This window comes from Ascaphus truei, chromosome 20 (genome assembly GCF_040206685.1).
Source record: "Ascaphus truei isolate aAscTru1 chromosome 20, aAscTru1.hap1, whole genome shotgun sequence".
Classification (NCBI taxonomy): Eukaryota; Metazoa; Chordata; class Amphibia; order Anura; family Ascaphidae; genus Ascaphus; species Ascaphus truei.
This window is the reverse complement of record NC_134502.1, coordinates 26179525-26196092: the sequence shown is the minus strand read 5'-3', so window position 1 is coordinate 26196092 and position 16568 is coordinate 26179525. Positions and strand designations below refer to the sequence as shown.

The following is a 16568-nucleotide window of genomic DNA, read 5'->3' as shown; positions in this document are numbered from 1 at the left end:
GCTGTGCAGGGAGGGAGAAGCCAGCCGGCTCCAGGCACTGTCAGGGGGTTGAAAGTAACTTCGGCAGCACTGATTCCCTCCACCATGAGCCATAGACCCGGGGAGCAGTCCCCAGCACAGCCTCTTTAAACCCCCACAGCGTGCATAAGCCCCCACCACTCGGCTTAGGATACCCCCCCCCCCCCCCATGCCCTCTCCTGCTGCCCAGATCCCTGCTCATGCTGCCTTCATGCTCCCAGACCAAACCCTCTAAGGCTGCCCAGATCTCTCCCCTCCCCCCCAGGATGCCCAGATCTCTCTCTCCCCCCCAGGCTGCCCAGCTCTCTCTCCCCCCCCCCCAGATCTTTCTTCCCCCCCCCCCCCGAGGCTGCCCAGATCTCTCTCCCCCCCCCCCCCCCCCTAGGCTGCCCAGATCTCTCTCCCCCCGCCCCCAGGCTGCCCAGATCTCTCCCCCCCCAGGCTGCCCAGATCTCTCCCCCCCCCCCCCCCAGGCTGCCCAGATCTCTCCCCCCCCAGGCTGCCCAGATCTCTCCCCCCCCCCAGGCTGCCCAGATCTCTCCCCCCCCACCAGATCTCTCTCCACCCCCCACCCCAGGCTGCCCAGATCTCTTCCCCCCCCCCCCTCCCCAGGCTGCCCAGATATCTTCCCCCCCCCCTCCCCAGGCTGCCCAGATCTCCCCCCCCCCCCAGGCTGCTCAGATCTCCCCCCCCCCCAGGCTGCTCAGATCTCACCCCCCCCCCCCCAGGCTGCTCAGATCTCTCTCCCCTCACGCTGCCCAGACCACCCCCCCCCCATACCAAGCCTGCCCACACCGGCACTCACCCTGCCCCCTACTGCTGCTGCGGAATGACCTACTCCTGCCGCCACAGTTCCCCTGCCCTATGCACCCTCTTATGCACCCTACGCACCCTCTTATGCACCCTACGCACCCTCTTATGCACCCTACGCATAGGACTGGGGGGGGGGGGGTGCTTGATGATGAGGGGGACTGCTGAAAGGGACTGGGGGCGATCAAGGTTGCTGGGGGGAGATGATGATGATGGGGGGTTAAATGAGATGGTGATGAGGGGGGGTTAAATGAGATGATGATGATGAGAGGGTGAGGTGATGATGAGGGTAGTGGTGGTGGCGTGGGTGGAGGATGAAGAGGGGGGTGAGTGGAGGAGCTGGATAAGGGGGTTGAGTGGGGTGAGGATGAGGGGGGTTGTGGTCAGAGAATTTATAAACTTGTTCAAACAGTGTGTGTTTAAAATTTTCGCATGCGCAACATAATACCTGCATTTTTACATTTTTACCCGGTGTGGCTATTTTCACTTCTAATTCGCCACACCTGTGGCTACATTGAAAAATAGGTTACCCACCCCTGGTATACAGATACTCAGCGTCCTTATACAGCGCGGCGTGTTCATTATCAGTGTATAGATACTCAGCATCATTATACAGCGCGGCGTGTTCATTATCAGTGTATAGAGATACTCAGCATCATTATACAGCACGGCGTGTTCATTATCAGTGTATGGAGATACTCAGCATCATTATACAGCACGGCGTGTTCATTATCAGTGTATAGAGATACTCAGCATCATTATACAGCGCGGCGTGTTCATTATCAGTGTATAGAGATACTCAGCTTCATTATACAGCACGGCGTGTTCATTATCAGTGTATAGAGATACTCGGTATCATTATACAGTGCAGCGTGTTCACTATCAGTGTAGATACTCTGCGTCACTATAGAATTGCGCTCTGTACCTGTGTCAGGATCTCGCGGCTCATCCCATGGTTATTTTCATCGGAGAAGATGTCAGATAATTTATGAAAGACGTTCATATTATCCCTGTGGGGAGAGAAGCGGGTAAGAGGGGGAGGCTGGCACTGCCGCTGCCCGCGCTGTACCTGTGCTGTGTATACATGGCATGGTGTAGTAGTGTGTGTGAGGGGAGGCTGGCACTGCCACTGCCCGCGCTGTACCTGTGCTGTGTATACATGGCATGGTGTAGTAGTGTGTGTGAGGGGGAGGCTGGCACTGCCGCTGCCCGCGCTGTACCTGTGCTGTGTATACATGGCATGTTGTAGTAGTGTGAGAGGGGGAGGCTGGCACTGCCACTGCCCGCGCTCTGCCCGCGCTGTGTGAGGGAGAGCCTGGCACTGCCGCTGCCCGCCCTGTACCTGTGCTGTGTATACATGGCATGGTGTAGTAGTGTGAGAGGGGGAGGCTGGCACTGCCGCTGCCCGCGCTGTACCTGTGCTGTGTATACATGGCATGGTATAGTAGTGTGTGAAGGGGAGGCTGGCACTGCCGCTGCCCGCGCTGTACCTGTGCTGTGTATACATGGCATGGTGTAGTAGTGTGTGAGGGGAAGCCTGGCACTGCCGCTGCCCGCGCTGTACCTGTGCTGTGTATGCATGGTGTAGTAGTGTGTGTGAGGGGGAGGCTGGCACTGACGCTGCCCGCGCTGTACCTGTGCTGTGTATACATGGCATGGTGTAGTAGTGTGTGAGGGGGAGGCTGGCACTGCCGCTGCCCGCGCTGTACCTGTGCTGTGTATACATGGCATGGTGTAGTAGTGTGTGAGGGGGAGGCTGGCACTGCCGCTGCCCGCGCTGTACCTGTGCTGTGTATACATGGCATGGTGTAGTAGTGTGTGAGGGGGAGGCTGGCACTGCCGCTGCCTGCGCTGTACCTGTGCTGTGTATACATGGCATGGTGTAGTAGTGTGAGAGGGGGAGGCTGGCACTGCCGCTGCCCACGCTGTACCTGTGCTGTGTATACATGGCATGGTGTAGTAGTGTGTGTGAGGGGGGAGGCTGGCACTGCCGCTGCCCGCGCTGTACCTGTGCTGTGTATACATGGCATGTTGTAGTAGTGTGTGTGAGGGAGAGGCTGGCACTGCCGCTGCCCGCACTGTACCTGTGCTGTGTATACATGGCATGGTGTAGTAGTGTGTGAGGGGGAGGCTGGCACTGCCGCTGCCTGCGCTGTACCTGTGCTGTGTATACATGGCATGGTGTAGTAGTGTGTGTGAGGGGGGAGGCTGGCACTGCCGCTGCCCGCGCTGTACCTGTGCTGTGTATACATGGCATGGTGTAGTAGTGTGTGAGGGGGAGGCTGGCACTGCCGCTGCCTGCGCTGTACCTGTGCTGTGTATACATGGCATGGTGTAGTAGTGTGAGAGGGGGAGGCTGGCACGGCCGCTGCCCGCGCTGTACCTGTGCTGTGTATACATGGCATGGTGTAGTAGTGTGAGAGGGGGAGGCTGGCACTGCCGCTGCCCGCGCTGTACCTGTGCTGTGTGTGGGGGAGGCTGGTACTGCCACTACCCGCGCTCTGCCCGCGCTGTGTGAGGGGGAGGCTGGCACTGCCGCTGCCCGCGCTGTACCTGTGCTGTGTATACATGGCATGGTGTAGTAGTGTGAGAGGGGGAGGCTGGCACTGCCGCTGCCCACGCTGTACCTTTGCTGTGTATACATGGCATGGTGTAGTAGTGTGTGTGAGGGGGAGGCTGGCACTGCCGCTGCCCGCGCTGTACCTGTGCTGTGTATACATGGCATGTTGTATTAGTGTGAGGGAGAGGCTGGCACTGCCGCTGCCCACGCTGTACCTGTGCTGTGTATACATGGCATGGTGTAGTAGTGTGTGTGAGGGGGAGGCTGGCACTGCCGCTGCCCGCGCTGTACCTGTGCTGTGTATACATGACATGGTGTAGTAGTGTGTGTGAGGGGGAGGCTGGCACTACCGCTGCCCGCGCTGTACCTGTGCTGTGTATATATGGCATGGTGTAGTAGTGTGTGTGAGGGGGGAGGCTGGCACTGCCGCTGCCCGCGCTGTACCTGTGCTGTGTATACATGGCATGGTGTAGTAGTGTGTGAGGGGGAGGCTGGCACTGCCGCTGCCCGCACTGTACCTGTGCTGTGTATACATGGCATGGTGTAGTAGTGTGTGTGAGGGGAGGCTGGCACTGCCGCTGCCCGCGCTGTACCTGTGCTGTGTATACATGGCATGGTGTAGTAGTGTGTGAGAGAGGGAGGCTGGCACTGCCGCTGCCCGCGCTGTACCTGTGCTGTGTATACATGACATGGTGTAGTAGTGTGTGTGAGGGGGAGGCTGGCACTACCGCTGCCCGCGCTGTACCTGTGCTGTGTATACATGGCATGGTGTAGTAGTGTGTGAGGGGGAGGCTGGCACTGCCGCTGCCCGCGCTGTACCTGTGCTGTGTATACATGGCATGGTGTAGTAGTGTGTGAGGGGGAGGCTGGCACTGCCGCTGCCTGCGCTGTACCTGTGCTGTGTATACATGGCATGGTGTAGTAGTGTGAGAGGGGGAGGCTGGCACTGCCGCTGCCCACGCTGTACCTGTGCTGTGTATACATGGCATGGTGTAGTAGTGTGTGTGAGGGGGGAGGCTGGCACTGCCGCTGCCCGCGCTGTACCTGTGCTGTGTATACATGGCATGTTGTAGTAGTGTGTGTGAGGGAGAGGCTGGCACTGCCGCTGCCCGCACTGTACCTGTGCTGTGTATACATGGCATGGTGTAGTAGTGTGTGAGGGGGAGGCTGGCACTGCCGCTGCCTGCGCTGTACCTGTGCTGTGTATACATGGCATGGTGTAGTAGTGTGTGTGAGGGGGGAGGCTGGCACTGCCGCTGCCCGCGCTGTACCTGTGCTGTGTATACATGGCATGGTGTAGTAGTGTGTGAGGGGGAGGCTGGCACTGCCGCTGCCTGCGCTGTACCTGTGCTGTGTATACATGGCATGGTGTAGTAGTGTGAGAGGGGGAGGCTGGCACTGCCGCTGCCCGCGCTGTACCTGTGCTGTGTATACATGGCATGGTGTAGTAGTGTGAGAGGGGGAGGCTGGCACTGCCGCTGCCCGCGCTGTACCTGTGCTGTGTGTGGGGGAGGCTGGTACTGCCACTACCCGCGCTCTGCCCGCGCTGTGTGAGGGGGAGGCTGGCACTGCCGCTGCCCGCGCTGTACCTGTGCTGTGTATACATGGCATGGTGTAGTAGTGTGAGAGGGGGAGGCTGGCACTGCCGCTGCCCACGCTGTACCTTTGCTGTGTATACATGGCATGGTGTAGTAGTGTGTGTGAGGGGGAGGCTGGCACTGCCGCTGCCCGCGCTGTACCTGTGCTGTGTATACATGGCATGTTGTATTAGTGTGAGGGAGAGGCTGGCACTGCCGCTGCCCACGCTGTACCTGTGCTGTGTATACATGGCATGGTGTAGTAGTGTGTGTGAGGGGGAGGCTGGCACTGCCGCTGCCCGCGCTGTACCTGTGCTGTGTATACATGACATGGTGTAGTAGTGTGTGTGAGGGGGAGGCTGGCACTACCGCTGCCCGCGCTGTACCTGTGCTGTGTATATATGGCATGGTGTAGTAGTGTGTGTGAGGGGGGAGGCTGGCACTGCCGCTGCCCGCGCTGTACCTGTGCTGTGTATACATGGCATGGTGTAGTAGTGTGTGAGGGGGAGGCTGGCACTGCCGCTGCCCGCACTGTACCTGTGCTGTGTATACATGGCATGGTGTAGTAGTGTGTGTGAGGGGAGGCTGGCACTGCCGCTGCCCGCGCTGTACCTGTGCTGTGTATACATGGCATGGTGTAGTAGTGTGTGAGAGAGGGAGGCTGGCACTGCCGCTGCCCGCGCTGTACCTGTGCTGTGTATACATGACATGGTGTAGTAGTGTGTGTGAGGGGGAGGCTGGCACTACCGCTGCCCGCGCTGTACCTGTGCTGTGTATACATGGCATGGTGTAGTAGTGTGTGAGGGGGAGGCTGGCACTGCCGCTGCCCGCACTGTACCTGTGCTGTGTATACATGGCATGGTGTAGTAGTGTGTGTGAGGGGAGGCTGGCACTGCCGCTGCCCGCGCTGTACCTGTGCTGTGTATACATGGCATGGTGTAGTAGTGTGTGAGAGAGGGAGGCTGGCACTGCCGCTGCCCGCGCTGTACCTGTGCTGTGTATACATGGCATGGTGTAGTGTGTGTGAGGGGAAGGCTGGCACTGCCGCTGCCCGCGCTGTACCTGTGCTGTATATACATGGCATGGTGTAGTAGTGTGTGAGTATACATGGCATGGTGTAGTAGTGTGTGAGTATACATGGCATGGTGTAGCAGGGTGTGTGTATACATGGCATGGTGTAGTAGTGTGTGAGTATACATGGCATGGTGTAGTAGTGTGTGAGTATACATGGCACTGTGTAGTAGTGTGTGAGTATACATGGCATGGTGTAGTAGTGTGTGAGTATACATGGCATGGTGTAGTAGTGTGTGTTTATACATGGCACGGTGTAGTAGTGTGTGTGTATACATGGCATGGTGTAGTAGTGTGTGTTTATACATGGCATGGTGTAGTAGTGTGTGAGTATACATGGCACGGTGTAGTAGTGTGTGAGTATACATGGCACGGTGTAGTAGTGTGTGAGTATACATGGCATGGTGTAGTAGTGTGTGAGTATACATGGCAAGGTGTAGTAGTGTGTGAGTATACATGGCACGGTGTAGTAGTGTGTGAGTATACATGGCACGGTGTAGTAGTGTGTGAGTATACATGGCACGGTGTAGTAGTGTGTGAGTATACATGGCACGGTGTAGTAGTGTGTGAGTATACATGGCACGGTGTAGTAGTGTGTGAGTATACATGGCACGGTGTAGTAGTGTGTGAGTATACATGGCACGGTGTAGTAGTGTGTGAGTATACATGGCACGGTGTAGTAGTGTGTGAGTATACATGGCACGGTGTAGTAGTGTGTGAGTATACATGGCACTGTGTAGTAGTGTGTGAGTTTACATGGCACGGTGTAGTAGTGTATGAGTATACATGGCACTGTGTAGTAGTGTGTGAGTATACATGGCACGGTGTAGTAGTGTGTGAGTATACATGGCACTGTGTAGTAGTGTGTGAGTATACATGGCATGGTGTAGTAGTGTGTGAGTATACATGGCACGGTGTAGTAGTGTGTGAGTATACATGGCACGGTGTAGTAGTGTGTGAGTATACATGGCACGGTGTAGTAGTTGTGTGAGTATACATGGCATGGTGTAGTAGTGTGTGTGTATACATGGCATGGTGTAGTAGTGTGTGAGTATACATGGCACGGTGTAGTAGTGTGTGAGTATACATGGCACGGTGTAGTAGTGTGTGAGTATACATGGCACGGTGTAGTAGTGTGTGAGTATACATGGCACGGTGTAGTAGTGTGTGAGTATACATGGCACGGTGTAGTAGTGTGTGAGTATACATGGCACGGTGTAGTAGTGTGTGAGTATACATGGCACGGTGTAGTAGTGTGTGAGTATACATGGCACGGTGTAGTAGTGTGTGAGTATACATGGCACGGTGTAGTAGTGTGTGAGTATACATGGCACGGTGTAGTAGTGTGTGTGTATACATGGCACGGTGTAGTAGTGTGTGAGTATACATGGCACGGTGTAGTAGTGTGTGAGTATACATGGCACGGTGTAGTAGTGTGTGAGTATACATGGCACGGTGTAGTAGTGTGTGAGTATACATGGCAACGGTGTAGTAGTGTGTGAGTATACATGGCACGGTGTAGTAGTGTGTGAGTATACATGGCACGGTGTAGTAGTGTGTGAGTATACATGGCACGGTGTAGTAGTGTGTGAGTATACATGGCACGGTGTAGTAGTGTGTGAGTATACATGGCACGGTGTAGTAGTGTGTGAGTATACATGGCACGGTGTAGTAGTGTGTGAGTATACATGGCACGGTGTAGTAGTGTGTGAGTATACATGGCACGGTGTAGTAGTGTGTGAGTATACATGGCACGGTGTAGTAGTGTGTGAGTATACATGGCACGGTGTAGTAGTGTGTGAGTATACATGGCACGGTGTAGTAGTGTGTGAGTATACATGGCACGGTGTAGTAGTGTGTGAGTATACATGGCACGGTGTAGTAGTGTGTGAGTATACATGGCACGGTGTAGTAGTGTGTGAGTATACATGGCACGGTGTAGTAGTGTGTGAGTATACATGGCACGGTGTAGTAGTGTGTGAGTATACATGGCACGGTGTAGTAGTGTGTGAGTATACATGGCACGGTGTAGTAGTGTGTGTGTATACATGGCACGGTGTAGTAGTGTGTGAGTATACATGGCACGGTGTAGTAGTGTGTGAGTATACATGGCACGGTGTAGTAGTGTGTGAGTATACATGGCACGGTGTAGTAGTGTGTGAGTATACATGGCACGGTGTAGTAGTGTGTGAGTATACATGGCACGGTGTAGTAGTGTGTGAGTATACATGGGCACGGTGTAGTAGTGTGTGAGTATACATGGCACGGTGTAGTAGTGTGTGAGTATACATGGCACGGTGTAGTAGTGTGTGAGTATACATGGCACGGTGTAGTAGTGTGTGAGTATACATGGCACGGTGTAGTAGTGTGTGAGTATACATGGCACGGTGTAGTAGTGTGTGAGTATACATGGCACGGTGTAGTAGTGTGTGTGTATACATGGCACGGTGTAGTAGTGTGTGAGTATACATGGCACGGTGTAGTAGTGTGTGAGTATACATGGCACGGTGTAGTAGTGTGTGAGTATACATGGCACGGTGTAGTAGTGTGTGAGTATACATGGCACGGTGTAGTAGTGTGTGAGTATACATGGCACGGTGTAGTAGTGTGTGAGTATACATGGCACGGTGTAGTAGTGTGTGAGTATACATGGCACGGTGTAGTAGTGTGTGAGTATACATGGCACTGTACCTGCTCACTGCTGCCCAGGTTCTCTTCAGCCTGTATATGGGGTTTGACTGCAGAGCTGACAGAATGGCTCTGAGAGAGGAGAAGTTCCGCAGGAAGCGGCAGTACTGCAAGAGAGAGCGCGTGTCACCTCCTGTCTGTGTCACCTCCTGTCTGTGTCACCGTGTCACCCTGCGGGGGAGGGACAGACTCCATGTCCCATAGCTCCCTCCTGTCTGTGTCACTGTGTCACCCTGCGGGGGGGGGGGGGGGACAGACTCCATGTCCCATAGCTCCCTCCTGTCTGTGTCACTGTGTCACCCTGCGGGGGGAGGGACAGACTCCATGTCCCATAGCTCCCTCCTGTCTGTGTCACCCTGCGGGGGGAGGGACAGACTCCATGTCCCATAGCTCCCTCCTGTCTGTGTCACTATGTCACCCTGCGGGGGGAGGGACAGACTCCCTGTCCCATAGCTCCCTCCTGTCTGTGTCACTGTGTCACCCTGCGGGGGGAGGGACAGACTCCATGTCCCATAGCTCCCTCCTGTCTGTGTCACTGTGTCACCCTGCGGGGGGAGGGACAGACTCCATGTCCCATAGCTCCCTCCTGTCTGTGTCACTGTGTCACCCTGCGGGGGGAGGGACAGACTCCATGTCCCATAGCTCCCTCCTGTCTGTGTCACTGTGTCACCCTGCGGGGGGGAGGGACAGACTCCATGTCCCATAGCTCCCTCCTGTCTGTGTCACTGTGTCACCCTGCGGGGGGGAGGGACAGACTCCATGTCCCATAGCTCCCTCCTGTCTGTGTCACCCTGCGGGGGGAGGGACAGACTCCATGTCCCATAGCTCCCCTCCTGTCTGTGTCACTATGTCACCCTGCGGGGGAGGGACAGACTCCCTGTCCCATAGCTCCCTCCTGTCTGTGTCACTATGTCACCCTGCGGGGGGAGGGACAGACTCCATGTCCCATAGCTCCCTCCTGTCTGTGTCACTATGTCACCCTGCGGGGGGAGGGACAGACTCCATGTCCCATAGCTCCCTCCTGCCTGTGTCACTGTGTCACCCTGCGGGGGGAGGGACAGACTCCATGTCCCATAGCTCCCTCCTGTCTGTGTCACTCTGTGGGGGGAGGGACAGACTCCGTGTCCCATAGCTCCCTCCTGTCTGTGTCACTGTGTCACCCTGCGGTGGGAGGGACAGACTCCATGTCCCATAGCTCCCTCCTGCCTGTGTCACTGTGTCACCCTGCGGTGGGAGGGACAGACTCCATGTCCCATAGCTCCCTCCTGTCTGTGTCACCCTGCGGGGGGAGGGACAGACTCCGTGTCCCATAGCTCCCTCCTGTCTGTGTCACCCTGTGGGGGGAGGGGACAGACCCCATGTCCCATAGCTCCCTCCTGTCTGTGTCACTGTGTCACCCTGCGGGGGGAGGGACAGACTCCATGTCCCATAGCTCCCTCCTGTCTGTGTCACTGTGTCACCCTGCGGGGGGAGGGACAGACTCCATGTCCCATAGCTCCCTCCTGCCTGTGTCACTGTGTCACCCTGCGGGGGGAGGGACAGACTCCGTGTCCCATATCTCCCTCCTGTCTGTGTCACTGTGTCACCCTGCGGGGGGAGGGACAGACTCCATGTCCCATAGCCCCCTCCTGTCTGTGTCACTGTGTCACCCTGCGGGGGGAGGGACAGACTCCATGTCCCATATCTCCCTCCTGTCTGTGTCACCCTGCGGGGGGAGGGACAGACTCCATGTCCCATAGCTCCCTCCTGTCTGTGTCACCCTGCGGGGGGAGGGACAGGCTCCATGTCCCATAGCTCCCTCCTGTCTGTGTCACTGTGTCACCCTGCGGGGGGGAGGGACAGACTCCATGTCCCATAGCTCCCTCCTGTCTGTGTCACTGTGTCACCCTGCGGGGGGAGGGACAGACTCCATGTCCCATAGCTCCCTCCTGTCTGTGTCACTGTGTCACCCTGCGGGGGGAGGGACAGACTCCATGTCCCATAGCTCCCTCCTGTCTGTGTCACTGTGTCACCCTGCGGTGGGAGGGACAGACTCCATGTCCCATAGCTCCCTCCTGTCTGTGTCACTGTGTCACCCTGCGGGGGGAGGGACAGACTCCATGTCCCATAGCTCCCTCCTGTCTGTGTCACTGTATCACCCTGCGTGGGGAGGGACAGACTCCATGTCCCATAGCTCCCTCCTGTCTGTGTCACTGGGTCACCCTGCGGGGGGAGGGACAGATTCCATGTCCCATAGCTCCCTCCTGTCTGTGTCACTGTGTCACCCTGCGGGGGGGGGGGGGGGGACAGACTCCATGTCCCATAGCTCCCTCCTGTCTGTGTCACTGTGTCACCCTGCGGGGGGAGGGACAGACTCCATGTCCCATAGCTCCCTCCTGTCTGTGTCACTGTATCACCCTGCGGGGGGAGGGACAGACACCATGTCCCATAGCACTCTCCTGTCTGTGTCACTGTGTCACCCCTGCGGGGGAGGGATAGACTCCATGTCCCATAGCTCCCTCCTGTCTGTGTCACTGTGTCACCCTGCGGGGGAGGGATAGACTCCATGTCCCATAGCTCCCTCCTGTCTGTGTCACTGTGTCACCCTGCGGGGGAGGGATAGACTCCATGTCCCATAGCTCCCTCCTGTCTGTGTCACTGTGTCACCCTGCGGGGGAGGGACAGACTCCATGTCCCATAGCACTCTCCTGTCTGTGTCACTGTGTCACCCTGCGGGGGAGGGATAGACTCCATGTCCCATAGCTCCCTCCTGTCTGTGTCACTGTGTCACCCTGCGGGGGAGGGATAGACTCCATGTCCCATAGCTCCCTCCTGTCTGTGTCACTCTGCGGGGGGGGGGGAGCTGTCACTGTGTCACCCTGCGGGGGGGGGGGCTGTCACTGTGTCACCCTGCGGGGGGGGCTGTCACTGTGTCACCCTGCGGGGGGGCTGTCACTGTGTCACCCTGCGGGGAGGTTGGGGGCTATCACTGTGTCACCCTGCGGGGGGGGGCTGTCACTGTGTCACCCTGCGGGAGGGGGGAGGGCTGTCACTGTGTCACCCTGCGGGGGGGGGGCTGTCACTGTGTCACCCTGCGGGAGGGGGGGGGGCTGTCACTGTGTCACCCTGCGGGGGGGGGGGGCTGTCACTGTGTCACCCTGCGGGGGGGGGGGGGGGCTGTCACTGTGTCACCCTGCAGGGGGGGGACTGTCACTGTGTCACCCTGCGGGGGGGGGGCTGTCACTGTGTCACCCTGCAGGGGGGGGGACTGTCACAGTGTCACCCTGCGGGAGGGGGGACTGTCACTGTGTCACCCTGCGGGGGGGGGGGGGCTGTCACTGTGTCACCCTGCAGGGGGGGGGACTGTCACTGTGTCACCCTGCGGGGGGGGGGGGGGCTGTCACTGTGTCACCCTGCAGGGGGGGGGACTGTCACTGTGTCACCCTGCGGGAGGGGGGGGCTGTCACTGTGTCACACCTGGGATACACAGATCCACTTCTCCAGCACCCTGGCTCTCTGCTGCGGCCTCAGCTGGACGTCACTCAGCACGGACGCTGTCACACAGGCTGTCACCCGCGTTGAACTGTGCCACGGTGGCGCGGACGCTGGGGGCCACGTGTCTGTTCTCCTTCTTGTCACGCTGAGACCAAATGCTACCGAGACAGTGACAGGACTGCAGCCTCTGGAAGAGATCCTGGGGGGGGGGGGGACAGGGAGAGAGCGGGGGGGGACAGGGAGTGAGGCGGGGGGGACAGGGAGTGAGCGGGGGGGACAGGAGTGAGCGGGGGGGACAGGGAGTGAGCGGGGGGGGACAGGGAGTGAGCGGGGGGGACAGGGAGAGAGCGGAGGGGGACAGGGAGAGAGCGGAGGGGACAGGGAGAGAGCGGAGGGGACAGGGAGAGAGCGGAGGGGACAGGGAGAGAGCGGAGGGGACAGTGAGTGAGCGGGGGGGGACAGTGAGTGAGCGGGGGGGACAGTGAGTGAGCGGGGGGGACAGTGAGTGAGCGGGTGGGGACAGTGAGTGAGCGGAGGGGACAGTGAGTGAGCGGAGGGGACAGTGAGTGAGCGGAGGGGACAGTGAGTGAGCGGAGGGGACAGTGAGTGAGCGGAGGGGACAGTGAGTGAGCGGAGGGGACAGTGAGTGAGCGGAGGGGACAGTGAGTGAGCGGAGGGGACAGTGAGTGAGCGGAGGGGACAGTGAGTGAGCGGAGGGGACAGTGAGTGAGCGGAGGGGACAGTGAGTGAGCGGAGGGGACAGTGAGTGAGCGGAGGGGACAGTGAGTGAGCGGAGGGGACAGTGAGAGAGCGGAGGGGACAGGGAGAGAGCGGAGGGGACAGTGAGAGAGCGGGGGGGACAGGGAGAGAGCGGAGGGGACAGTGAGAGAGCGGAGGGGACAGTGAGAGAGCGGAGGGGACAGTGAGAGAGCGGGGGGGACAGTGAGTGAGCGGGGGGGACAGTGAGTGAGCGGGGGGGACAGTGAGTGAGTGGGGGGGACAGTGAGTGAGCGGGGGGGACAGTGAGTGAGCGGGGGGGACAGGGAGTGAGCGGAGGGGACAGTGAGTGAGCGGAGGGGACAGGGAGTGAGCGGAGGGGACAGTGAGTGAGCGGAGGGGACAGTGAGTGAGCGGAGGGGGACAGTGAGTGAGCGGAGGGACAGGGGAGAGAGCGGAGGGGACAGTGAGTGAGCGGAGGGGACAGGGAGTGAGCGGAGGGGACAGGGGAGTGAGCGGAGGGGACAGTGAGTGAGCGGAGGGGACAGGGAGAGAGCGGAGGGGACCGTGGTATATAACCCGCACACTCACACTCACACTCACCACATCTATGAGTGTCAGCTGCTCGGCCACATCCTGGGGGGGGCGATGACAGCAGTGTCCTGTTGTCCCCGGGGGTCTCTGCGTCCCCCTCCCCTGCAGCGCGGGCGGATTTCCTGAGGGGGGGGGACCTTGCCCGGCCCCCCCCCTCTCCTCCTCCTCCTCTTCTTCCCCCAGGCTCTGCAGGAGATGGAGGAGGGGGGAGTGGGGGTCTCTGCCCGTTCCCTCCCTGTCCCGGCTCAGGTAGGAGGAGATGAGGCGCAGGCAGCCGGGGGCGTCCCGGAAATCCTGCGGGTGTCTCTCTAACCAGGTCTGCAGGAAGCCCGCGGACCACCCTGAAAGCAGCAGACGGGTGGGGGGGGGGGGGGGGGGGGGGGGGGCAGGGGGGGGCTAAATCATTGGTGGGCAGTGCTAGAGGGTCTTTAGCCAGACCCCAGTGTCCAGTCTTAGGGGTCAATGGTTCGATCCCAGTGTCCAGTCCTAGAGGTAAATGGTTAGATCCCAGTGTCCAGTCCTAGAGGTCAAGGCCATTGACTAGACCCCAGTGTCCAGTCCTAGGGGTCAAGGTCATTGGTTAGACCCCAGTGTCCAGTCCTAGGGGTCAAGGTCATTGGTTAGATCCCAGTGTCCAGTCCTAGGGGTCAAGGCCATTGGTTAGACCCCAGTGTCCAGTCCTAGGGGTCAAGGCCATTGGTTAGACTCCAGTGTCCAGTTGTAGGGGTCAAGGTCATTGGCCCAGTCCTATAGTCAAGGTCATTATAAAGACCTCACTGTCCGTTCCTAGGGGTCAGGGTACTTTTTCAAGGCCCCTGGTATAAATCCTGTACTGTCCCCTCTGACCCTGCTCTTGAAACCACTCTCACACTGACCTTTGACCCCCCTCTCACACTGACCTCTGACCCCACTCTTGTGACCCCCTCACACTGACCTCGCTCTTGTGACCCGCCCCTCATACTGACCTCTGACCCCCCCTCACTCTGACCTCTGACCCCGCTCTTGTGACCGCCCCTCGTACTGGACCTCTGGACACGCAGAGTGTCCGGCACGGGGCTCCCGGGGGGAAGAGATTCCTCGTCGCACACACGCTCCATGCGCCTGAGGAGAAATGACAGGTACACTCTGCTCCCGCTGGTCTCTGCCGGGCCTGGTCCTAGGGGTCAAGGTCGTTGGTCTCTCTCACACACATGCCCTCTCTCTCTCCCTCTCTCACTCCCCCTCTTTCTCTCACACACACCCTCTCTCTGTCACTCCACCTCTTTCTCTCACACACACGCCCTCTCTCTCTCTCACTCCCCCTCTTTCTCTCACACACACGCCCTCTCTCTCTCTCTCTCACTCCCCCTCTTTCTCTCACACATAACCCCTCTCTCTCTCTCACTCCCCCTCTTTCTCTCACACACACGCCCTCTCTCTCTCTCTCTCTCTCTCACTCCCCCTCTTTCTCTCACACATAACCCCTCTCTCTCTCACTCCCCCTCTTTCTCTCACACATAACCCCTCTCTCTCTCTCTCTCTCTCTCTCTCCCCCCTCCCCCTCTCTCTCACTCCCCCTCTTTCTCTGTCACCCCCTCTCTCTCTCACTCCCCCTCTTTCTCTCACCCCCCTCTCCCTCTCACCCCCCCTCTCCCTACCTCTTTCACACCCCCTCTCTCTTTCAACCCCCTCCCTTTCCCTCTCTCTCACACCCCCTTCTCTGTAACTCACACCCATCTCCCTCACCCCCCTTCTCTCTCACACCCTTCTCTCTCACCTCCTCTTTCTCTCACTCCCCTCTCTTTCTCTCTCACACACAACTCTCTTTCTCGCTCACTCCCCCTCTTTCTCGCACCCCCCTCTCCCTACCTCTTTCACACCCCCTCTCTCTTTCCCTCTCACACCCCCTTCTCTGTAACTCACACCCATCTCCCTCACCCCCCCTTCTCTCTCTCAACCCCCTCTCCCTACCTCTCTCACCCTCCCTCACACCCATCTCCCTCACCTCCTCTTTCTCTCACCCCCCTCTCTTTCTCTCTCACACCCCCTCCCTCTACCTCTCTCACACCCCCCTCTCTCTACCTCTCCAACACCTCTCTCTTTCTCTCACATACCCCCCTCTCTACATCTCTCACATCCCCCTCTCTCACCCCCCCCCCCCCCACTCTCTACTCTCCCCCCCCCTCTCTCTCTCCCTCTCTCTGAGTGAGTGTGTGAGAGGGAGAGAGGGAAGGGGGAAGAGAGAGAGCAAATAATCTGAGCAAAAGAGACATACTGGCAATAACAGAGAGAGAGGGGACAGGTAGGGGTCCCCAGAAAGAGACTGTTACCCCCTATAACTGGGCGGGTACCCCCCCCTACCTGTCAAGCAGCAGGTCCAGGACCTCCTCGGGGGAGGTGAACGCGCGGTAGGTACTCAGGAAGGTGGGGACGTAGCTTGGGTCAGTACCCTCGTATTCCACCAGCAGGTTCTGCACCAGTCTTTGTAGTGACCCGGCCCGGAGACTGCGGACCTTACATGTCTTATAGTGAACATAGCCGGGAGAGGGGGGGGAGGCCTGAGAGCGAGGGGGGAGCACGGTGAGGCTTTATGGGGGGGAGGAGGGGGGAGAGAGAGCGAGGAGGGAGAGGGGGAGGCCTGAGAGCGAGGGGGGAGCACGGTGAGGCTTTATGTGGGGGAGGAGGGGGGAGAGAGAGCGAGGAGGGAGAGGGGGAGGCCTGAGAGCGAGGGGGGAGCACGGTGAGGTTTTATGGGGGGGAGGAGGGGGGAGAGAGAGCGAGGGAAGAGAGGAGGGGAGCATGGGAAAGGGGGAGGTCTGAGAGCGAGGGGGGGAGCATGGTGAGGTTTTATAGGGGGGAGGAGGGGGGGAGAGAGTGAGGAGGGAGAGGGAGGGGCCTGAGAGCGAGGGGGGAGCACGGTGAGGTTTTATGGGGGGGAGAGAGAGCGAGGGAAGAGAGGAGGGGGGAGAGGGGGAGGCCTGAGAGCAAGGGGGGAGCACGATGAGGTTTTATGGGGGGGGGGAAGAGGGGGGAGAGAGAGCGAGGAGGGAGAGGGGGAGGCCTGAGAGCAAGGGGGAGCA

At 58.9% G+C, this 16568-nt stretch overlaps 1 protein-coding gene across 1 annotated transcript in view; it reads right to left on the bottom strand.

Annotated features, from left to right (window-relative positions):
* Positions 1-16076, bottom strand: part of RGL3 (ral guanine nucleotide dissociation stimulator like 3) — a gene marked incomplete at its 5' end in the record, with an annotated part of 35727 nt that extends 19651 nt beyond the window's left edge. The window contains 10 exon segments of the mRNA XM_075577846.1: positions 1754-1838; positions 8728-8831; positions 12181-12276; positions 12278-12397; positions 13519-13563; positions 13565-13663; positions 13666-13833; positions 13835-13850; positions 14536-14610; positions 15850-16076. Of these exon segments, the coding sequence (XP_075433961.1) occupies positions 1754-1838; positions 8728-8831; positions 12181-12276; positions 12278-12397; positions 13519-13563; positions 13565-13663; positions 13666-13833; positions 13835-13850; positions 14536-14610; positions 15850-16076 (1035 nt within the window).
* Between the last annotated feature and the right edge of the window lie 492 nt (positions 16077-16568).